General features: G+C 49.8%; 1 protein-coding gene across 1 annotated transcript; it reads left to right on the top strand.

The window, feature by feature from the left end:
- The first annotated feature begins 7,304 nt into the window (after window positions 1-7,304).
- Window positions 7,305-20,315, top strand: WNT8B (Wnt family member 8B). The gene is made up of 6 exons (XM_054205467.1): window positions 7,305-7,363; window positions 14,188-14,221; window positions 15,508-15,646; window positions 17,036-17,161; window positions 19,192-19,334; window positions 19,758-20,315. Exons 1-6 carry the CDS (start codon window positions 7,305-7,307, stop codon window positions 20,313-20,315), a joined length of 1,059 nt encoding a protein of 352 aa, XP_054061442.1.
- The last annotated feature ends 4,456 nt before the right edge of the window (window positions 20,316-24,771 follow it).

The raw sequence follows: 24,771 nt of genomic DNA, 5'->3' as shown, positions 1-24,771 counted from the left end.
GGCTGACAGTATGAAAGCCAAGGGGCTTGTCCCCAACAGGCCAACAAAAGCGCTGCTTTACTATTTATGCAACAGCCTGTTTCTCGGGACATTTATAAAAGAGGTCAGGGTTGTCCAACAGCAGAGTATCCGCAACATTTTTCCAACAACCACCAATAAAAGTGCCTCATGCTTAAGAGTTTGACAGTAAGCTGGCTTCTGGCTCTGTCAGCAATGGCATTTGCAAAGGATTGGTGATAGATTTCATGCTGCTGCCAGTTTACCCTGACCATCTTGAAGCTGTTTCTTCATCTTGACTGTCTGATTCAGCCTCCAAGCTCCTCATCACCACCATTTATTGCGACTGACTGACTATTTTGGCAGAAAAGATAGTCCCAGTCAGTGCAGATGACACTGGGGAACGTTGGAGCCGGAGGCAGATCCTGAGCCCTGGGTTTTATTGGGAAATGATTCAGCTTTCCTTATAGCTCACTGGGGGCCACAGCACCCCGTGAGCTGATCTGATTGATGCTCACCACTGAAATGCAGCCACTCCCAAGGTGAAGAGTAGCAACAAGTAACACACTGAAGGCCAAGAATAGAGCAAAAAAGATCCGGTATTTTTATGTACGAACACTGAATGTATGAGAGCGCTCAGGCAAATAGCCAGGACCCACACTCTGCAAGTTTTGGGCAATGCAGAGAGGTGCTATGTGCCTTCTCAGCCTCGCTGCGATTTATGCCAAGCCTTCTGACATTTGGTGTTCATCGGAAAGCCCAATCGCCCACAGCCCAAGACTCTCAGCTTGCCTTTCATGCAAGAGAACATCATGTTCCCAGGCCTGCCGATTCCAGAGGAAACAAGCCCCAAGAGTACCTTAAAGGCTTGGACACAAATAGCTCCCACTGTGTATTATTTTCAAGCTAGTCTCATGATTTTGCAGGCCTGACTCATTCCGTGTAAATGCCGAGGGTTAGTCATGTTAGTCATCTGTAGGCAAAGAGGAAGGACCTCACTGGACTTACGCCAGCACAGCTTTTACCGCTGTTTTAGGGCAAAGAACTGAGCAAGATTTGCAGGTCCCTGACCTTGGGATTTGTCCTAGGACCTGTTAGGGGGCACAGCAGTGAAAAAGCATGAATCCAGATCTGTGCACACTACTGATGGCTTTACATCCATCTCCATGCGGAGGGTTGATCCTTTCCAAGCTAAGGCCTGGTGTCGGTAGAAGACTGATCAGCTGCCACGGCGGCTCGCCCTTGGGAAGCATGCTGCAGCACCCGAGTGGCGCACACGAGTGCTACGCTGCATCAGAGAGCTCACGTCAGTGTGCTGCTGGCCCTCCACCCACAGGCACGGCCACCAGCGGCTCTGCAGCACTGCTGTGAATGCTGAACCATTCACGATCCTCTGTAAAACAGCACCCTGAGGCCTCAGCATGGGCTTGGTCTGGAGAAGGAGAAGGTCTTTTTAAGCCCGGGTACCCTGCAGAGCATGTTGTCTGTGCTGGACATGGCAGTGCCCAGCACAGGAGCGTTTCCCCGCACGCCTGTGGTCCAAGGATACTCTTCAGCAGCAGCACTGAGCCCCGGCCCGGCTGCAGCCCGAGCCGGGAGCACCATCTGCCGGCTGCGGAACAGCGAGCGGGCTCGCCAGAAGGATAAATTACAGGGGAATTTGGAGCTACGTATGCCGCTGCACGGCCATCAGACCGTGTAGCAAGTTAGAGATGAAAAAGATCACAGGATTGCGGAAAGCCCTCAGCTAAACCGCCTCCTGCCTGCATTACAAAAGGGACTGCAAACCGATCAGTCTGTCTACACTAGAGCCGGGCAAAATCGCTTGGGTGAAGGATATCCAGTTGTAAATCGGCTGGAGCTATTTACAGCTTGCGGACGGTTTCAGCTAAAAAAAGATCAAAGCATGTCACTGGGCAGTTTTCTTAATAAAAGGGCTTGATTTTTTTCAGTTTGAAATGCGGTTTTGTTTCCAAATATTCCTGATAATAATAATATTGAGGGGAGCATAGGGAGCCTAAAAGGGAAACAAAACTTATGTCTCTGGTGCAACAGTGGACCCATTTAAGCAGTTCCCAAGCAGATTCCTCAGGTTTGCCAAAGACCCAAGCTAGCAAGTATTTATTTACACCATGCTGCTGAGCCATCTTCCTGCTTTACCCGCCTCATCCTTTGGTCCACTGAGTTCCACACACCTCTCAAACCTACAGCCCTTTCCCCCTCCAGCTACTTATCCTTCTGGCCAGTACAGAAGGATATCTCTGCTGCCTTTTTCCCTTTTTTTTTTTTTTGTCATGCACCGAATCTGCATGTGCAGGGGCCAAGCATGTTTCCCCCTTGCGGCAGAGCCCTCATGGATACTGAAGAGGGGCTCCTTTTGCAGACCCACACACGTTGATGCCTGCGACATTTACTCCCTATGACCGTGAGCTTGTCTGTGTTGGCCCAAGCAGGGCTCTCTGAAGGACGGTGGCCATGTCCAGGATGAGCAGTAGCACGTGGCCTGGGCTCCTGGTCCCTAAAGGGCCATGCTGGGGACCGCTGTAGCTGCCACTCTGCATGGGAGTCTGGCTTTCCTTCAAGGCACAGGGGGACAGGAGCAAGGTGTGGCTGGCAAGCAGCCAGGGTATGTTGCTAGACCTGGGAGCTCAGTATGGTCCCTCTCACCTCCAGGGTTATCTCACCTCCTGCCATCCACCCAGGAATGTGCTATGACTCGCTTAGTCCTGCTTGTCCTAATAACACCTTCCTGGAGTGCTATACATAATTTCCCTCCACCCTTTTCTCCAAGCTGATCCTGCTTGTCCTTTAATGGCACACCACCTCCTCACTTTTCTTTGATTTTCATCACCAGATACCCCACCTCAGCACTTCAGTCCCTTTCCCTCTCCCAGCCCTCAGCTGCCTGGTTGGCAGGTGCTGGAAAAAGATGCTCTAGACCAGTACTTGCTCTCTGGACTCTCAGAAGAAATACTTTTTCGGCCAACACAGCGTGAGCCTGTGCAAGTTACTGCAATGGCAAGTCAATACCATTCAGAGGGAATATCCTCTAGTACTGTAACTGAGAATATGTGATAGAGGAATCATCTTAGCCCAGGCTAAGGATGAACTGGAGCTTTTGAAGTGCTCTAAGCTCACTTGCTCCAGGGCACGGGCAACTTCTACATAGCACAGCTAAAGAGGCTGTTGCCCTAGAGACCCTTGAAACTGGCTGCCTTGAACATCAGACTAGTCAGATGGAGCCTGGGGCCAGCCTAGGGCATAAGAGGCTAGATCTATCCCCAAATTGCTGCCTGGCTCCAGGCCTCAGTTTTGCATCCTGTAAAATGGGAAAAGCGGGGAAGCTATTTCACTGAGGCACTTTGAGAGCTGCAGCTGGAAAATGCTTTGGAGATAACCATGCCTTGAACCGTGAACCAACCCTCTGCAAGATTTCTGGCCCTTCTGATGTGAAATAATTTTCACTGGATGTGTCCAGCCATGCAGTTCACTACAGTAGGTGAGGATTCCCTGAGCATGAACCATGAGGAGAACCTGCTAACGTGAGGATACACTCAACATTGGTAAAGCACAAGCAGACCTCACGGGAGACTGCTCATCACGCGTCACCCATGCACAGAGCAGCATTAGGGAACATAAAGGTTACAATGAAGAGGTCACGCAGCTGTTTGCGTGTCCTGGTGCGTCAATACTGTCTTTAATGGCACAATCTCAGATTGATATAGCTAAAAAAAAAATAATAGACAGGCTTCTGGGCATACCAGCACCTTTCCTGCCTTTTCAGAGCAAAGGCGCTCAAAAAACCTGTTTGCTTTTTCCAGTGCATATCAGTCAGTCTAATAAAAGCTATTAAATTTCCCCAGCCTTTGTTTCTGGAACCACTTGACTGTAGGAGCAGAATAGCACAGGGCATGTTCAGGACAGGACTGGAAGCAATACTTACACTTTCATGGGGTGCTGGGGGATGTTTTCAGAGGCGTTAGACACTATTGAAGCCGCACATAGGTGGTGCACAAGGCAAAGCTGCAGTAAAGTCCGCTGAAATCTGCTTACTGCACTGGGAAGCCAAACCTTCCTGAAGACTTTTTCAGCTCTTTCAGGGTGCTCCCGAGACAAGATTAATTTCTTTTTGTTTTGATCTCATACCTTCTGCATCTCTTTTAAAATAAGAGACGTCGAATTCCTTCTTGACCTTTTTAAATGGCCACTCTGTTTAAAAAAAAAAAAAAAAAAATCTGTCATTTGGGCACTTTGCATTGACACCAAGAAACTTTTGAGATATCTGTGAGCCAGACTTGGAATTTTTACACCCATTTCTTAACCTCATTTTTCATATCCATCAGTTGCATTGGTACCAGGGTGGAAGGCAGCAAGAGTATTAGAGGCTTTATTTCCTAATCTTTCTGTGATTACTTGTACAAGCTCTTTATTCAGATCTTCTCTGTACTCTGGAAATTAAACCTAGACATCTTATATTCATGGTTTTGGTATGTTTTGTTTTTTAACAAACTGGAACAAATTACCATAGATGATGGTAGGTTCTCTATCTCCTGTTGTCCTTAGACCCCGTCTGCTGTTTTGGGAGATGAGCAAACAGTCAAACACACATTACAGCACTCAATGCAAAGGTCAGTAGAGATCTGTATTGGCCAACATGTCAGATGGGATAATTTACCAGTCCTTCTAGCCATAAAATGTATTTTAATGCTTTCTGGGCCCATTTTAGAAAATTTACAGAGCTTTTGTCAGTAACAATAACAAAATTTGAAGGACATTATAATACAATTCTGCATCCCATTTCTTCAGAGAGTATCTCATAGAGTCTATTAAACAGCCTTTGAGAGCTGTAATTAAGTGCTTTGAAACGTGTTTGGGACAGTTTTGTTTCAGGCTTTGCCTCCAGCTTCTTTGGCTTGAAAAAACATGCTTGTTTCCAGGAAAGGGACTATTGCATTTAATTGAAATTAGAAGTTGACTGGGGAGGCTGCTGCCTCTGAAGCACCCTGGTGCTGCTGGTGCTTCTGTGAGCTTGGAGGAGGACCTGGCTGTCTCTTGTAACAGCTAATAAAAGAATAAATTCCTCCTCTTTATTTTGGATCCACCTACAGTTATTTTTTTCCTCAATTTTGTAATCCCATTACTTAATTTGTCTTGGAGTAAACAAAAAAAGCTCACCCCAGCAAACCCAGTGATGTCCTTCCTTTCCAGTTGGTCAAGATGTGTCTGAAGTGCTGCGTGATTTCAAAATGCTGTCGCTGCTGGGCCCGAGGAATGAGAAAATTCCAGTTCAAGAGCCCTGAAACAGACATGTGGAGACTTACAAGAAACAACTGGAAATTATTCTTTGTCCTGCCATGGGAAATGGATGCCAAGTGCAGGGTGGCAGCATCCCCAGTGTCCCACCAGTGCTACCCCAGTGGGGCAGAGCCGCCAGCAGCCCCTCAGCTCCCTTGGGGCAGCCTCTTCTGGCACAGGGAGCGCAGCCACCCTAGCCACTAAAACCATGCTAAACATCACAGCATTAGAATTCTATTTCAATATAAGAAATAATTTAAATAAATAAAGGATTTATTTCTCTTACCTTTCAGTTTCTGGCATTTATCTTCTACTAGATAATTTTTTAAGCTTTTTCTTAGTGTATGTATCACCTCGTTTTTTAAAATATTCACAGATCCAGGAGGTGGGGCTTTAATTGCTGTAATAGGATGCAGCTGGGAGGCACAGCTGGCCCTGGGATCAGTTGATGGTGGCTGCGTTTTCTCCTCACCTTGGTGCTTCCAAACCACCTGGCCACCCTCGCTGGCTGGGTGGGCAATGCCTGGGGCAAAGGTAGAGTTTTGCCATCAGTGCCTGGTGTGCTGTGCCCTGCTGGAGCTGCCTGGCCTGTGCAGAGCCAGTCTTGGCATGGCCAAAGTCTGGCTGAGAGCAAATCTCTGCCAGGCAGGTTTCCCTCCTTGAGGCTGCATGACCCAGGGGGGACATTTTATCCACTTGAGGTGGCCCTGAGAGAAGCTCAGCCTCCAGCCAGCCTGATGGCACAGCCACGGGGTCTCACTGCCCCCATGAGACAACTGCTGCACCCTGGGTGAAATGAGTTTGACTGGTCTCAGCCCGTGTTTTAGCTGATTACGTCCACAGCACCTAAATGAGCTGTGCAGAGAAGATGGTGCTATGGCTCTGGGACAGGGTGGTGCAGCTGGTCCTGTTGACCTAGGGCCTGTCAGAGCAGCTGTGGTGGGCAGTGTGACAGTAACTGGGATGTCCTGCATGGACAGCAGGCACAGGCTGGATGCACTTCTAAGTAGCTCCAGCAGCTCTTGGCCTGGGATAAGCCCTCACTGAGAGACAACTGACCCTCCCAAACCAAAGACTCCCTCCTGTGGACTTCATAGGAAACCCCAAAAGCAAAAAATTAAGGGTGAAAGGGAAGGTTTAGTCAGAGGCCTTTCTCCTGGAGTGAGGGTGGCACGTGGCAAAGAGGAGACGGGAAGAAAGAGCAGGTCACCGTGATGAAGGAGGAGCAGATGGAGGTAGGAACTGGCCCCAGTTCCCCTTAAACTCCTGGGGGTGTCTGGGGCAGAGACGATGTTCATGTATCTGTTTCCCAGCCTTCTCCCTGAAGCACGCTGCGTGGCCTCCAAGCAGCGGGCACGGGCGACCCCAACCCAAGGCCGCCATCCCAGAGCACCCATTGCACCCCGGCCCCAGCAGGGTCTCCAAGGTAGGAGGAGGTGAGGGCAAGCCAAAAGCAGCCCTTCCAGTTGCCTTTGCGGGGGATGGAGAGGCAGGGCAGTGCTGGTGGAGATTGAATCTAGTGATTACTTTAAGGGATTTGCTGTCTCTTTCTTTATCCCTCTCTCTCTCTTTTTCTTTCTTTTTTTTTTTTGTTTTCCCCTTTTCCCTCCCTCTTATCCCTTTCGTGGTGCATTTGTCTTCGAGGAACCTGGGGTGTTCTTTTCATCAGTTCAATCTCTCTCTGGCACTTGAGTCCTGATTGGCTGAAGGACTTAGGGAAAAAAAAATCTTTAATTAAGTAGATAATCTCTTCTTAGGAAGTTCTGCGGCTCCATTTCACCAACCCCCTTTAGCTCTTACTTTAGGATTGGTTACCCTTCGCAGAAGTTGGGATTCAAGGGGCATACGCCTCTTCATCACACCAGGAGCGCCGGGTAGAAAATAACTCCATCCCTTTCCTAATTTTGTTGTGTTTCTTTTTTTTTTTTTTTTCTTTTTGCTGGTGGTGGTGGTACCCAAGGTTTTTTTTTAGGATATCCTTTCTCCCTCTTTATTTGGATTTTATATTTCACATGGACCCTTATCTGGGCATCTTCTTCCTCACTCCCTTCTTCCAATCCTGCTGTGCCTGGTGAGTATCGAGAGCACCTCAGTCTGTGTCACAGGCAGGTGCTCTTCCCGGACACCCTAAGGAAATTCCTCTTCACCTTCCTAAATGTCCCCTTTTTTCCACTTAGCTCAGTTCTGGTCTTTAATGGGACCAGATACTTTACTTAGTCCCAACACACTCACTGTCAGAGAGGTTAGATCTGAGCAGAGAAAGTCCCCTTCTTCCCCCTTGCCCCCCAACAGCAACTCGATGGGCTAAAACTGAGCTGGGGTAAAACAGAGTAGAGGAGAGCGGAAGATCTAGCCCCTCATTTCCAACTGGGAAGATAACCCAATGGCAGAGCCAGGGATTTCTGTTTTTCCAAAGGCTCACAGTCTGCTTGTCTTAATCAAATCAGGTGGGGCTTCTCTCGCACTCCCCAAAGAAGACAGTCCCTGATTAAGAGCTCAAAGCCAGCAGGGGTGAGTTAGATCCACAGGAGCATCACTCCGGATGACCAGCCCGAGACCCAGACTCCTTGGCAGGCACAGGGTCAGGATTACACACGTCTGAAATTCAGGTATTAGGATTTCCTGGGGAGACACTTTTGGTACGGAGATTGCTGCGGCTTGGATCCCGACACCTGGGTCCCATCAGACCAGTCCCCCCATGCACAAACCAGCTGTCGTCTCCGGTGGGCCTCTTACTCTGTCCTAAGAGTGCTTTTACATTTATTTCCAGAAATGTTTTATAAGGGTGAGCAGAAGGAGATTACACTTGCATCAAATCTCATAACATTCCTTAGGGAATGTATCTATCCCATGCTCAAATAGAGATGGACTCAAATGACCTGGTTCTGTAGGCAATTTTTTCCTATGTGATTTTTACTCAGTACCCCAACTTTATTCTCCATTCCTGTAATGCCCTGGGGAATCTGCTCAGTGGGTTACAGGCTTATCTGTAACAGCAAGGAAAGTCTTTGGCCGTTCAATTACTAATATCCCTTGCCTCCCCCGCAGCAGATCTCTAGGGTTATTACCAGGGATGGAGAAACCAAAATTGCAGAAAGAGAAACTCAAGCGTAATTGGGAACTCAGTCCTGTTAGGCTAGGAGTGAAATTTTTGTTCTTTCAGAGATTTTCTACTCCCTTCATTAAAAGAATGTGCAACAACTTGTATATGTCTAAATATTATACAGTAGCAAACTCAAGGTAAATCTCCCTTCTGCAACAAGGGGAATATGTCTGTTATGCGGAGAGGCTAGGCAAGAACTCATGCTGATTTTATTTTTCTTTTTCTGTTCTTCCTGTGTATGTCTCTCACTTTCCTCAATATAGACACGTTTATAATACATTAAAAGATTAAAAAAAAAAAATCATCATTTTAAAGAAACAGTCCAAAGGGGAGAAATTTCAGAGCGCAAAGTAGAGTTAAATACAGAAATCCCAGGCATTTTCAATGCAAGTTGGATGTCTAAATTCCCTGTCTGCCTTTTAGAAGCTTTTATCTAAGAGAAAAGTTTAGAGATCAAGATAGCCCTGCTTCTCTCCACATGTTGCCCATAGGTCATCATTTCCTGAGAGAAAGGAAAACTCCAAAGTTTATTCGAAACAGTCACATTACAGACCCTGTCCCTTAACTCTTGTGGAGAAAAAAAGCAAGGTTGGTGGGAATCACGCAATAATCATGTTTGCAATTTTTGCTGGTCTTCTTTATCTGATCCAACAGCTTAAAATGCAACAAGATTCTTCTTGTGATTTAATCATGAGAATTGGGAGCAGGGGGCAATGTAGATCAACAATAATTTTTTTTTTATATATATGTGGCCACTTCCCTCCTCTGAGTGTGAATTAGATTCTGCCGTGTCAGCTAGGTTGAATGGTCAGCGTGTTTCTAGATATACAAAATATCAGGGTTGCAGTTAGGAACTAAAAACCAAATAAATGTAGCAAAATAGAGAGAAATTCAGAAAAAAAAATAAAGCTCCAAATGTTAATGAGTTGCCTCCCCGTCTCTTATCCTGTGGGAATAATGTAAAAGTCTCTAATGCGGCAGCTTGTTTCTAAATGTTTTTTTACACTTCAGCTGTGAGATTGCCTTTAGTTTCCATTGTCACTGGTTTTCTAAAAAGTTGGGGGAGTTTGTACTTGAAAACGAACTCAGATCCAAAGTAAAATTGCATCCATTTTCTGTATTTGCAATAATGACAGTAAAGAACTAAATATAGGTTTATAATTTTCTAAAGAGCTGAACAAGCAGCACCGTAGCATGATAAGGTGTAAGGTGATAAAGTATCAAACAAATACTTTAATGGGAGATTTGATAAGGCTCTTGGGGCATATTAAACTGAGGAGTGGGGTGCTGTTATTTGTTAAAGTTGTAGCTGAGCAGAAATTATCAGAGGCTTATTAGTATTTGATATGTGTAAAATATCATGGGACAGCTGCTTGGCAGGGTTATTTGGTTTGGATTCAATAAAACTATGATAGAGAACTGCTGCTATAGATACTCATTAGCTTTGAGGTAATTCCCTTGTATCGGATGCAGCGAAAATCACTTGCCCTTGATTTGCTTTTTACCTGGATGCACAGAGTTGCAGTGAGGGAGCCGCACGCGCGGCCCAGGGCCCTGCACGGGCTGGGGATGGGGCTGAAGGACTCAGTGGGGCTCCTCTACCTCTGCTGAGGTCTGTTTCTGCTCCGCTTCAGTCTGTGTAATGCTGTCCTGGAATTTGAAGGTGGAGGGAAAGGGGTTTAGATAGCTAGAAACCCAGAAAGATTTGTTGGAGAAGAGAAATAATTTCAAGCGTTTCCTTTCGTGTGTGCGATTTCAAAAAGTTTTAAATCAGTGTGGTGACACCCAAGTCCTGGGAATCGGGCTGGTTTACACCCATTGTGGATGCAGTTGGCTGGTTAGTTTAGGATTGCATTCCGCCTTCCTTTATAGTGGTATGGAAAATTAGTAAAAATAAATAAATGAATAAAAATCACACTACAGAGACAAAAATAAGAGAGATTCGTTTTCATAGTGATTCCTATTCGCAGCACAGAGATGACTGTAGTGGCATTGTCACTACATCCGTGGAACAAGTGGCTGAATTACTCTCTGTCCTTGTTGGAGACTATATTCAGAATAGAGACACATTTTTTCTTAGCTAGATCATATGGGCAAAGACAAAACGCACAGAGTTTGTCTCCATTATTATCTTTCCTTCCCTCTCAGCATAAATAAGAAAAATCCCAGCTACCCTCCAGCCACACGACAGCCCCTTCTGCAGCACACAGCACCCTCATATTCAAACTGTCCCGTCCCCCCTTCTCCTGAATCCACTCGCAGCTGCAAGAGTTAAATGTGGGGGGTCAAGTGTACCCGTCTAAATGAATCCTTTACTTGTCTAAGTCCTACAAACCCGCCCAGCAGCATGCCTGCCTGTTGATCAGAGAGCTCAGGGAAAATGCCTTCTGTCTCTCAGACTTAATAAAAATGTTTAGAATATCCTGCTGGGAAATTGCTACTGTACCATTTGCTCAGCTGCAGATGGTGAATTGGCATATCCTGAACTTGGCCTTTTTGTGAACCTTGAGTTTTATCCCGGGAGGAACAGATCCTCTGCTTCAGTGCAGTTATGTCAATTGACACCTGCTAACAGGCTGGTTTGCTGCAAACCCTGAACTTGGGGATTACTGTCCTCCTCCTAAAGCCACCCTTGCAACTGCTCAGCAAGGGTTTGAAGCAAATCCTTCTTGCACACTGTGAATTTGGCTTTTCCTACCCAGGTGGGAAGCAACGATAAGAAAAAAACAAGATTAGAGAGGACTTGCAATTCTCTAGATCTTGCCTACACAGGGGCATTTTACCAGTGTTTTCTCACAGCTGCTACCAAGGTCCTCAGATTCACATTGACGCCATCCCGAGTGTGGTCCCCATAGCAAAGCGCCTAAGGTCAAGGCAAAGGACAGGAGGGAAACCAGATGGAAAAATGACTTGTTCAAGCTGCTACCCAGTTGCATGAGGATGGGGACCCATGGAGCTTACACAGTCTGAATAGTCCCAGGTTCATGGCCCTGTGTGATTCAGGTCACCCGATGCTCTAATCACCCGGCTACAGATGCCGTTTCTCCAAGTCCCAGGAAATATTTAATTAGCTGTACAATGCAGCAGCAGCTCCCAAAGGAAAATTCCTCGGCAAAACAGCCATCGACTTCGTGCTAAAGTACCCATGGGGGCTGGAGCACAGCCGGGTCTGAATCCCAGGCCTGGAACAAAGGGAAAGGATCTCTTGCTCTCACAGTGCCCTGGCACAGCCCTCTCCCTCCCATTGTGACCCAGGGGAATCTTTCCCAGCACAAGCTTCATCAATCTGGGTGCATTTCCACCAAAAAAAAAAATAATGTTAGACTTGCCAGAGTGAAAATTTGCAAGCTAGTTCTCTCAACTCTTCCTAAACTGTGAGTAATAGCAAGGTTTTGAGGTTTTGACCAAGCTATACCCTGTCTGCCACAATGTCCATGGCAGGGCTGCAGCACAGCTACACTTTGTCCCCCAGCTTGGGATGGCAGTGCCTGCTTTTGCCTGTGCTTGAGCCCACCCCGGAATGCCCCCGCAGTCTCCGTGCTGGATTTGTAGCACAACAGGACAGTGCCTTTCTCTCCCTGACCAGGGACATCTGTAGCTCCAGACAACATCACTTGAAAACACACAGGGAGAAAAAATCATACCGTAACCCACACCTTTCTCCCCAACATCCAGTGAAGGTCCACCCCGCTGCTGCGATTTTCAGGGAATGGAGGGGAGCTAGAAAAGCAGAAAGCATCACTGCATGCCTGGTAGCCCAACTGTGGAGTGGAGCATCCAGCTCCCGTGGAAGGACAGAGTGTGGATTAAGGTTCTGCAAAGGCTCGCTGAAAAGGAGAGGCACCCTCCACTGGGAGACAGCCAGCATTTGAAGCAGAACATTATGTCAAGAAGAAGCTGAAGAGCCCAGCCTCTCTCGATGCATGCTCTAGCTTTTTCCCAATCACTCACTGCAAGGTCTCAATCCACTCATGACACCTCTCTGGCCTCAGTGTCCTTCCCTTGGGATAACAGCACTCACCCATCTCTTTGGAGTGCCGGGGTGCCTGCAGGGAACTCACCAGAAATGGTGATGAGGGTTATTTTTGCAAACCTGGAGAGACTGGAATGAGGTGTTTGTAGACGAAACCTCCCTCCACTTACTTCATTTCTGGCTAGGGACAGTTGGGGTTGGCTCTTGGGTCTTTTTAAAACCTTGGTCCTTTCTGCCAGTGCACAGCTAAGCTGGATTCACCCAGCCATCCGCCAAATTCCTAGGGCTTGTCACTGCACCATGTGGAGTCCTAATGCTGACTGACCGTTTACACTGAAAGAGCCTTTCTTGCTGGAGAAAGAGACTCAGACCGGCCAGCGTTGGCTCTGCTCTGCAAGCCCCTGGGGACAGGGATGGAGGGCAACCATGCTGCCTTGTGGCCCTTGGAGATTCCTCCGTCACAGCTTCAGCAGGAACAGACATTTTCCTCTTCATAAAATGAAGGAGGGGGAGGAATGTAGCATGTCATGCAGTTACCTCCTTTCCCTTTTTTTCTGCAGGGGCAGAAAGCTGTTACAACCTAAGAGACATGAACACCTGCAAGAGCCCTGTCTGCTGTCCCACCAGAGCAGGGCTTTGGCCAGGCAGGGATAAGGCTGTGGGCTTCTTTGGTGATCCTTTAGAGACCTCCTAAAATCCTTGATTCTGCTTCAGCAGACCCTCAGCTCATTCCCAGAGTTTGCTATTTTGTTTTTTCCACCTGGAGGTGAGAGGAATGGGTTAATGCCATGGAAAGCCACAGGCAGGGAAAAACCAGGGGCCAGAAGAGTGTGAAATTGGCTATGAAAATCTTACATTCAAAAATAAACAAATGCTAGAGGTCCTTTCATTTTCCTTGCAATAGCCTTAGGAAGAAGACCCACATTTTGAGTTTTTCCCCTTCCATACAAGAAGTAGGAATTACTGACCTAGAGAACAAAGAGGGGGATCATGAGACTCCCAGAGCAGAAGGTTTCAGGATCCTGCTATTTAAGATTACTAAAGCAGACTCTGGCATTTTCAGTAGAACAATTCTCCATTAATAGCAGCACAATTAAGTGTTTCACAGGAATACTTACAAACGGGCACCTTTGGAAACAGTTCATCTCAATTTTTCATATTTCACTTGGGAAACACCGGAAAGTTTAATTTTGGCTAGGACAATTCACACATGCCCCCACTCCTCCCCACACAGCGCCCATCAGGATAGGGAGGATGAGCGTGTTTGAGTTCAGCCGTCACCCTAATGTGACCAAGGCAGGAGTGTGGGCAGCCAGAGCTGGCACCACAGGAAAACAAGGGACTGTGATCCAGGCTGATGCTGTCAGGACACACACTGTGAGGGAACAGGATGTGACCTCCTTCCCTCAGCACGGTCCAGTGGGGAGGGCGATGCTGGGACATGGCCCAGCTCCTGGGGCTGGGGGCAACACTACCCTAAACTAAGCTGAGCAGCAGCTGGGTAAGGCAAAAAGCAGGAAAGCACTACAAAAATGAGGGATTGGTATGAAGGGCAGCTGTGCGGGGAAAAGCAAAAGGAGGGGGCGTGATGGGGTTGCAGCCTAGTACAGCCTGGTTGGGGGAGTGGGGCTGGGGGAAGGAGAAGGCACCGTCCTGGCTCGCAGGGAGCAGCGAGGAGAGACGGGGGAGAGACCAAAGGTGCCTGCAGCCAGGAGACAGGCAGGCTGCGGGGGGTGAGAGGGGAGCCCGGGGATGCCTGGCATTCCCCAGGCCCCTCCGCCGTCACCCCCTCCCTGCTGACACTGTCTCTGTCTTCCAGGTCAGTGAATAATTTCCTGATGACGGGCCCCAAGGTAAGAGAAATCCCTTTGATCTCTGTCCCTTATTCCACTAAACCCGGGGAGGAGAGGGAGGGGCTCCTCCTTCCCACTACTCTCCATCCAGCCTTGGCCAGAGCTCCCCCCACCCCCAGGTTTCGTACAACAAGGTGGAGGAGGGCCAGGAACAACCTGCTATGCGCTGCAGCTCCTTGGGCTGTGTCAGCCCTAAGCAAAGCTGGCCTGGGGTCTTTTGAAGCTGGTTGGGGCCAGATTTTGGAGATTGTCTGCTGGCACCAGCTACGGCTCTCACCTGTCATCTGTTGCTTGCTGATGATCAGGTTAGCATCAGGACCCACTTTCATTGAGCTGGAAAGGTACTTTCTGTAAGCCCTGCAAAACATACTTCCCCGAGGAGCACAACTGGAATTGCCAGGACCTTGTTCAGTATTTTTGACCCCCTCTCCTCCTTGCAGCCCTTTTTTATTTCCTAGCCAGAACCAACTGTAAAATTCACCCGATTTTTGTTCCTGGCTATTCCCCAGGAACACCTCCAAGCCGATCTAGCTCTTGCTACAGCCCTCAGTGCTATGGTGGAGCGACCTTGCCCCAGATCACTGGCGGTCCCCCTGGGACTGCAGTGAGGGAGGCAGCAGGCTGAGGCACCTGCTGGCCTGGAGTTCCCTGTTCTCTGAGAAGGCGGCTCTGCCTCCTCTCATGCTGGAGAGATAAGGGGCGGGCTGGCACATCTCCTAACGTGGCTAACAGCCAACAGCTTAGCTTTCTTCCCCTGGGAGGCTCAGGCTCTGACCCAGCACAGCAGAAAATGCATTTGCTGCTGCTGGTGGCGAGCTCCACTCCCCAGGGGAGCCAAGCCTAAGAGACCTCCAGCTCTCTACAACTTGTCTCTGTAAAATGGCATGCAAGTCGTTTTCAGTTGAACGCCAGCCCCCTCGGGAGCCTGAGGCCATGTTCTTCCTGGTGTTTTGCACTGTGCTTCTCCATCCTTCTAGGGCCCAAAGCAGCAGGGCCCACAATATGCAGCTCAGGGCAGGAAAGCTACGCCTGCATCAGCCCCACCTCTGCATGGGGAGCGGCTGGGGCTACACCAGCTTTGCAAAACTGCTTGCGATGGAAACTAGAGCTGCTGAGTGACTCTCCTGAACCCTGGGAGTAGCCTGGGACATTCTCAGCCTGTTGCCCACGGGGCTGTCCCCGCATGCTGGCCAAAGCATCCTGACTTGGTTTTGCAAGTTAATGCTGGGGGGGGCTGAAATGGGGCACACATTGTCCCCCCTCCTGACCCGCTGCTCTGCTCCTAGGCCTATCTCATCTACTCCAGCAGCGTGGCGGCCGGGGCACAGAGCGGCATCGAGGAGTGCAAGTTCCAGTTCGCCTGGGACCGCTGGAACTGCCCTGAGAGGGCACTGCAGCTCTCCAGCCACGGCGGGCTGCGCAGTGGTAAGGAAAGCATTGGATACCACTACTGGGACCCCCTCACTACAGGTTAGAGCCCATGGGCTCCTCCTCTCTTCCCAGGTTCCTCCTTTTCCTCCCCATACCCACCTGGGATGTGCCTCTCCCAGGAATACCCCAGAGGGATCTTTCCAGGAAGCCCCCTTCACCCATCACGCTGGGATCTAGCTTCAAGACAAGGCAGCCTCGCAGTGCCAGCATGGTCTCCGGACCCATCGGGCCCCAGCTTGGGCAGGACAAGAATGTCCCACCGACCCTCACACCACTGCCTCCCCACAGAGATGCACCACCACGACCTGCAGCATGGGCTGCTGGACAATTCATGCCCAGGTGGTGTCTCTCTCCAGGGTGTCCCAGGGAGGCTGAGAACCAGCACAGAATGGTGGGGTGGCAAGCAGAGGGATATGGCTAAAGGGAGCAGGAAAGAGTTCATCAGTGGCTGTGCTGTGGCCAAGAGGCAGGAGAAAAGTCTTCCCACAGCTTCCAGATGTCACAGTCACCTTGGGCAGAAATCCAGCACCCATGACCTGTGCCACTGTAGGGCATGGGGCTGTGGTCATTGTCACCGTATCCCATTCCTTACCCATTTGCAGGTGCCAGGAAATGTTTCAGTGCATGCCTGGTCCTCTAGACCCGTATATGATGCTGGCCTGAGCTCATACCTGCCCTGTGCAGGCAGGACCTGGGTATGGAGGAGAACCTCAGGCCTCTGGTGGGACTGCAGCAGACGAGGGACCAGGGCCCCAGGCAGAGGTGCGCAGAGGTTTCAAACCAAGGCCTTGAGGAGGCAATTGCAGCACAAAGTAACACTCTGGGACCCTGGATCCCTGAACCATTCCCATCAAGGTTATCTGCTCAGATCCAGACCTTGCTAGTATTAAATGAAAGCCAAAAGCTCAGTGAAGTCAGCTGATGATCACCACACTGACCCTGGTCCATAGGTAAGGTCACTGCTCTGAGCTCCGGCAGTGTCCAGCAGAAGATAAGGCTTTGGGGGCTGTGGGAAAGGAGCTCTTTGATCCTTGGAGAAGGCCTCTTCCCCTCTGGGGTGTATTAGTGAGATGTGGGGGACATTTGTCTGTCCGCGCTGTATCCCCACGGCTGAGCTCCCACAAGGACAGCCAAGAGCTAAACTCATCCACATCTTTGGAAATGGCATGAGTCAGTCTGGATAAAATTTGGGAGCTTCTGTCTTCATGCAGTTCAAGCCAAAACTAATCTAATCTGACACGTAGGGCCTCCTCTCCATCCCACAAAGTCCTGCCCGTTGCAAATCTCTTCCTACGCAACCTCCTGCATGGTAGGAGTTGTTTCTCACACTGGTCTCAGTGAAATCTTTAGTACATCTGCTCTCCTTGTATTCCCACTTGACAGCAAACCGAGAAACCGCTTTTGTCCACGCCATCAGCTCTGCGGGCGTCATGTACACCCTGACCCGGAACTGCAGCCTGGGGGATTTTGACAACTGTGGCTGTGACGACTCCCGCAATGGACAGCTGGGTAAGGAGTGACGAGCTGCCGTCCCTCTCTCACATCCCAGGCAGCAGGTGACAGTTCTTCTCTTCTCCTTCACTGAAGCCTGCAGAAATAACTCCTCCTTCCAGTCCCCACACCTGCAAATAATGCCCAGAGCAGAGCTTTGCCTGGCTCAAACCAAAGTAGCTCTGCAGAAACTTATGGGGCCATCTCTAATTTACACCAGCTGAGACCAAGCCCTTGATGTTTTCCATTACTTTCTAAATGAGCAGGAAAGTAGAAGGGAGTTGCAGTTTCCCTGGTTCAAATAAAGAATGACTCTGTTTAAGCTGCTGGAGGGAATCACTATCATGCGTGCAGAGGAGAGGATCTGATGCCATGCATCTAAATGGCAGGTCTGGTTAGAGCAGCGCTCATCAGGGCCTCCTAGGGTCTGCAGGACCAGGGTGGCCCCAGAGCAGAACGACCAGGAGGGAAAGCAGGGTGGCATTCACAGACCCCTCCAGCGTTTGTCAGGGTGGCAGGGAGAGCACAAACAGGAGAACCGCAGTGGCAGCAACAGCCTTCACCCCGTTCCCGTCGCAGCGGTACCCAGCCCCGCAGGCGCTGAGCACCCGGGGGTGGGGAGCCCCAGGCTGCACCGCTCCAGCTCTCCGCTCAGCTCGCACAGAAAACATTGACATTTCCGTCTTTTGTTTTGCATGGGAAGAGGTCAAATTTCAAATTGTCAAAATCTTTTAAAAGCCATTCCCCGCCCAGCTGCACTGGGCAGTTGGTATGTGTTAGTTTATGACAAACTCCTCTGCAGTTTTCAGTATTTGGTAATTTTTTTTATTGGCTAATAGTTTTTAAAACAGCCACTGCTTAGGTGTCCGAGGTGTGGGATAACCCAAGCAAAGACTTTTGGGCAATGACGCACCAAATTTTATCTTCTCTGGAAAACTGAGTTAGTCATGCTACACTTCTTTTCTCCAAAACATATCTGGTTTTCATGAAAATTTTCCATTGTGAACTTAAAACCTTGGAAGGCAAAGGAAATTTTTGGGCTTGTCCAAAACAGCGTGATTCAATTCTAAATGCCGTTGTGCTGGATCCAAGTTGGTGAAAGGTTTCCATTCTCCCTTCACTCCCAGCTCTTGATTTGGACTTCATCATCCGCTGCAATTACCCACCTCCCATGAGACACCCCTGCCTTTCCCTGGGAGAGGGGACTGCAGTGCTCTGGGCGAGGGCTGGGCCTTTCAAGAGAGGCACGAGGCCGTTAAACCACAACTCCCAAGATGTACCGCCAAGGCACGTTGGGGTCAGAATGTTCCAGATTTCAAGTCTTCATATAGAATTTGGCATTGGTCTCTAGGAGGAAAAGAGGCAAACCGCATGACGTCTTTCTAGTCAGCCAAGCTCAGTTATCAAGCTCCCACGCGATTGGGAAGAGTACCCTCCACATCTTGCTGTGCAGTTTCCCAGTTCTGTGCCGAGTCCTTTGTTTCTTTATGATCATTGGAAAACCAGAGCCTTCTGAGATACCAAACTTCGTCCCAGGATTCTGGGCGCAACAAAAAAGAGGGTCTCCTGGATACATGTGTGCCAGGCTTGGGTTGTTTCCCGGCGGAGGGGAATCTGTTCCCCCTGACCAGGATGCTTCCACCAGTTCACTAATCCACATTAACTAGATGCTGGCTCTACAAGTTAGACTGAACCAGTTCAAGTCAGGGTTTGAAGGAAGGTGATTAAAGACCCAAAGCCTTACCTATATGGCTGATAATGCACGATAATTAACAGCTTCTGAATCCAGCTCTATAGAAAGGCTGGAAATCCCTGGGTTTGTCACACAGGACCTACCCTTCCTCTGCCTGCATGAGCCACTTCCTAGCCAGGCCTCAGTAGAAACAGCATGAGCCCAAGGGGAGGGAATTGGGGAGTATCATGAGGCAAAAGGCTGGATTTGCCCCACAGCCTCTGTTCCCTCCCGTCACTTCTGAGACCCTTTCTTGTTGCCAGAGCCACAAGCCAGGCTGGTTCCCTGACAGCACACATCTCATCTCCTTTCCTAGGGGGGCAAGGCTGGCTGTGGGGAGGCTGCAGCGACAATGTGGGCTTTGGGGAAGCCATTTCCAAGCAGTTTGTGGATGCCCTGGAGACCGGACAAGACGCCAGAGCTGCTATGAACCTGCACAACAATGAGGCGGGTAGAAAGGTGAGCCCCTCTCTCCCTCCAGCCCTGACAGAACATACCAGTACTCAGGCCATTCACTGTGGAGTCACAACTTGCTGTGGCTAAAAGCACGTGTCCAGAAGAAACAACTACCCCGCTGAGGAGAAGGGGATGGCAGCAGCACTGACATGATGGGTGGTGGTTGTTCTAAGGTAGCAAACCTTCTGTGATTACACCGTTAATGGCTTCCTGCTGTCCCCCTTCTCCCAGCTCGAGTAGGGGAGTACTGTGGAGAAGCAAATCTGCGAGCTTTAATCCAACAACCCTGGGCAGGACTACTGTGGAGGGGGAGTAGATGGCAAACCCCTCCACAGGCCTGGAGCCACATGTCTCCATGCACCGCAGCACAGAAATGACCCCTCTGGGCCTTTTCCTGAATCCCCCCTCTCTCTCCTCACCCTGTAGGCCGTGAAAGGGACCATGAAGCGGACTTGCAAATGCCACGGCGTGTCAGGGAGCTGCACCACCCAGACCTGCTGGCTGCAGCTGCCTGAGTTTCGGGAGGTGGGCACTTACCTCAAGGAGAGGTACCACAAAGCCCTGAAGGTGGACTTGCTGCAGGGGGCAGGGAACAGCGCTGCCAGCCGGGGCGCCATCGCCGAGACCTTCAGCTCCATCTCCAAGAAGGAGCTGGTGCATTTAGAAGACTCTCCTGACTACTGCCTGGAGAACAAGACGCTGGGGCTGCTGGGCACGGAGGGCAGGGAGTGCCTGAAGAGGGGCAAGGCGCTCAGCAAGTGGGAGAAGCGGAGCTGCCGGCGGCTGTGCGGGGACTGCGGGCTGGCGGTGGAGGAGAGGCGAGCCGAGATGGTGTCCAGCTGCAACTGCAAGTTCCACTGGTGCTGCGCCGTGCGCTGCGAGCAGTGCCGCAAAAGGGTCACCAAGTACTTCTGCGTCCGCAAGGAGAAGCGGGAGCGGAGCGGGGGTGGCGGGGCCAGCCACAAGCTCAAGAGAAAGCCCTAACTTGCCTCTGCTCCTCCACGGCCGTGTCTGCCCTCCCCCTCTCCTGCCCTCCCCATCATCCCCCGGCACCATTTCCCTTTGGCTTAATCTTGTCTCATTCCCAATGCCCCCTCACCGGGGCTTGGGCAAGGCAAAAGAGCTTGCATGAGCCCCTAGGCCTTGCCCATACAGGGCAGTGGGTGATGACTTCTGGGAAGACCCTCAAGTGTTGACAAAACAAGGAGAGATTTGGTCTCTTCAACCCAGAGTCACTCTATCCAGTGACTATGGTTTTTTATTGCTGAAAACACAGGTGGTGTGGGTGGCTCCTGCTCTTTTCAGCTTGTCTGTTCCCCAAACAAGCACCTGCTCTGGGCTTTTGAGTAGGTGAGATTAACACTTAGGAAAGCATGAGGAAGCTGAGATGGCACCACCAGAGTTGGGCAACTCAGAGTGGTAATCCCTAAACTAGAAGAGGCTTCTAGTACCCTAAAAAAAAAATAGAGGCACTAAAATAAAGTTGTTATTGCCTTTTATTAAGCCTACACTATGAGGGAATAAAAAAAGCGTGCAACTCCTTCCTGCAGCAAGCCAGCCTCCAGGAGGCCCACAGTCTCACTTCCCATCCTTTAACAGCTTTGCTAAGCTCTCCAGTGTTTTATTTTGCATTTGAGATGGCAGCAGCAAGACTGAAGCTGCTGCTTGACCTGACCATTAAACAGCTGTCCAAAAGAGGAGTCCCATCACTTGCTTTATACATGCTTTCTCTGTATCTTTTAAACCTCCAGGTCTGGTCTCCCTTGTCATGCCAGCATCCCTGCCAAAGCCCTTGACTGATGCCATAAAGATGTCCTCACACTTCTCCAGTCCCTCTTTCCTCCCAGATCTCTCCCAGAGAGGAGCTGTCAGCTGAGCCCATTCCCCACCTCCTGGTGTACTTGCCAAGCACTCTTACCCTGTCAGCTAACTAACTACTTCCTCCTAGTCTGAGAAAATAATGTCAGTTACTATTTAATGGTGTTGTAAATAGGAAAGTGAAGCACTTTGAAGTTTAATTTATTGCACAGTTACTGTGATGTATACATAACAGTTTTTCCTCTACCGCTTATTGTATATATTCTATAGGCTAAGTAAGCAGCAGGAAGATTTGGTCGATGCATCTGTTCCCTTGCTGCGGTTGGGGTAGGGAGGGAAGAAGCTGTCAGCTGCAGGACCTGGGGAAGCTCACTGCACCATCACGGTGACGTCCCCGGGGGCTGCGAGGTTATTGTCTGCTTTGCTGTTTGAAGTGTCCTTTAGCCAGATGAGAAGCCAGCAGAGCTACGTTGCTGGCCATTGGACCTGTCTTGTAGCCAATATTTGTAAACCAATAGCCAATGCAATAAATCAGTAGCCAAGTGCTTGCAAAATGCTGTTGTGTCTAAGTAGTTGGGTGGGGTTTTTTCATCCAGTTGTGTGTGTGTATGCATGTAGTTACAGTTCTGGAGGCTAAAACTCAGGCACTTACCTGTCTGTTGAGTATAAGAAGAACTGACCAGTTGTCTCCACGCAGCACAACCTTGGCCTCTACCAAGAGGGGAAAGCGCCTGCTTGTTCCTTGAGCTTGCTCGAGGTTGCATCCAACTGCAATGCAGCTGCCAGGAGGAAAGGGGGTGGGAAGGTGGAAGACAGGGGCCCTGTTGCCCTCTTCAGAGATGATACATTAAAGACACTCAGCAGTCTGTATGTGTGTATTTATGAAATACCCCCTCGATTCTAGGACTACTTCGTTGGGGGTGGGAATTTGGACCTAGGGGAAGCCGGGGTCTCACCAGAGCAAGAGTGTTCATGTCAAGCAAGAATCTGGCCCTTCAAAAATGGCAAGAAACATTGTCCCATTCTCAGGGAAAACTTAAACACTTCCACTTCACACACAAACCATCAGCTGTTTGCGCAAAGGTTCTTATTCATACAAGGACCCTGCCCTTGGTCTCCCTTGCATCTCTGTCAGCAGTTCCTCCATCTCCCTGTGGTTGGAATGCATCCTTGGGCAGGAAAGAATTGCAGGAAAGCATCTTGCCCAGCAGGGAAAGCTCCAGCATGGGCTGGCTTGAGGACCACTGCAAAGCAGAGAGGACAGCTTCTACCCCCTTGTCCTTCTGTGCCCCCCATTCCACAGCCAGCTGGAAATGTAAGAAAAGGAAAAGATGTGGAAGCTCTTTCCCATTTCCTCCCTCTCCTCAGCACATGGTAGGCTGTGCTACCCCCCTGCTGACATTATTGCCCCACACGGTCGAAGGCCGTGGCACAGCCCAGGACGTGCCTGCTGGGCACAGTGACGCCTGTGGGTGAAGCAGACACGCAGGGAGCATTACGAGCATGAGCCCCACCGTCGCACGCTTCTTTCTCTGAGAGAAAATGGCGACACCGCAGCTGCAAAATGTGCTGACCTCAGCAGCGGGTCGGGGCCGGAGGGGTCCCCCCTCCCCAGCGCAAGGAGCCCTGAGCTGTAAAGGCACTGCAGCCATTGTGCGGCGGGATTGGATGCTTCCATGTATTCATTTCGGTTTAATGAAGGCGCATTCCTCAGAGGAGAAATATTTACATTCAGCTTCCCAGGTGGTCACCTTCGCCCAGATGACACACAAACAGGCAGCCCCCCACTCCCTTTTCCAATCCAGACCTCTTTAGAGGGCTCGGGGAGGAGGGGAGCAAGGGGAGGGGGGCTGCTGGGGGAGCAGAATAGAGAAGGGAACAAAATGCTAATAAATCAGCCAGCCAGCCCTTTTCCCCTCCCCTCTGTGGAGTCAATGGAAAGTGTCATTTCACATGCTAATCCCCCTCCGCTCTCTTCACAACACCTTTTCCGAAAAGTGTTTGGGAAAAGTCCTTGTGGCCCGTTTACAGCTCCCTGCCGCTTCGGATTCCTTCTTGTCTAAGGCCGCGGCCCCCGTGTGGGTCTCTCCCTCCAGCAGGGCTCCTTACAAAAAACATCTCAACAAAGACTTTGGAGTTCATCAGCCTCCCACTGAAATTCACAGCTGCTGAACAAACTAATCCCCTCTCTTGGCCTTTCTTCCTTTCAATGGGTTCTTGGCTTCAAAGACACTTTGGGAAAGGACTTTGTGGGGACTCACACTGCTCCCTCAATAGAAGTTAGTGCAAGCATTATCTTCAGAGCAAGTGGCTTTACAAACAAATACTGCCTAACAATCTCTGCCCCTCCAGCTCCCCCAAACACACACAAGCCTAGCCTGCAGACATGATGTTATCTGCAACAGGATTAGAGCTCTGTTCTCTGTGCCCAGGGATCCTTTCCTACCGCCCCCCCCCCCCAATTCTTTGTCAACCCAAAGGCCTTCTCACCCAACAGAAAAGGCTTTCTCTGTGAGCAGGGCAGGGATGCAGTGGTAGCATGTGCCCACATGGGAGGGGGCAACGCCAAGAAGCTGCTGCCCATAGACCAGAAACTGTTACTAGCCAGCAGAGATAGTGCTATTAATGAAGGAGTGCTTTCCTGCTGGGCTTGCGAGGACACATACCACCCCAGGGCCACAGAGACTGGGCTTCTACCACAAGCCTCTCAAAGACCCTCGAGTACGTCACCTCACTTCCCCCTGCCCGATTTTCCTAGCAAGAGTTTTAGGGATGGCACTTGCTGGGGTAAACCTGAAGCAAAACTGGGCAACTATGGGACAAAGAGGCAAGCAAGGAAGGACTTGCCGCGAAGACAGGATAAATAGCCAGTCTCTGCATGAGTCCAGGGGTAGAGAGAGCAGCGTGTGCTGGAGGGAACTAAAGTCTAATGCATTGGAGAAATACATGGAAAATCCATACTTATTTTTCAGTGGTACAAGTGGCCTGAGGTAAAGAAAGAGAGTGGCTGGACTCCACAGGGTACTATAACTGGGTCCAGAGAGGCAGAATCTAAGAAATATGAGGTTAAATGATCTCAGAAAGCTAGGACTTTCCTGATATACTTGTTAAGCAAATGTATGCCTCCAGGGCTACCTGCTCACTTGTACAACATCAGAAGGCATCATAACACAAGTGCTGCCTTTGAAAATCAGCTTGCACCTCCCTGATGGGGGACAGCTGGGAGGCCAGACTTGTTGCTAACTGCTCCTAGACTGGGCTGCAAAAGCTGTGCAAGACTCCCTTACGCTTGGCGTTTGTCTCTCCCAGAAGCAGAACTAACAAAGGCTGGTTTTCTCTGAATGCATGTGCTGTGTCCATAACACCCCAAAACTCTAATAAACCCTGGTCCCTTCCCAGCAACAGCCCTTCAAATCTTCCCCATACAACAATCTTTGTCAACCTTAACTTCCTCCCAAGTCCTCCAACCACAAGCCAGGTAATATAGTCCTGCACATTTCAGTTTCAGGTGTGCTGACTGGCTGGCCTGTACATATATGCTAGTTATCCAGCTGACAGGAAAAAGAAAGCAAAAATTTTTGAGATTACATCAGCCTTTTTGCAGGAGCTAATTTGATTCCTG

This window comes from Rissa tridactyla, chromosome 6, assembly GCF_028500815.1.
Source record: "Rissa tridactyla isolate bRisTri1 chromosome 6, bRisTri1.patW.cur.20221130, whole genome shotgun sequence".
Taxonomy (NCBI): domain Eukaryota; kingdom Metazoa; phylum Chordata; class Aves; order Charadriiformes; family Laridae; genus Rissa; species Rissa tridactyla.
This window is presented reverse-complemented; position numbering and strand designations above follow the sequence as displayed.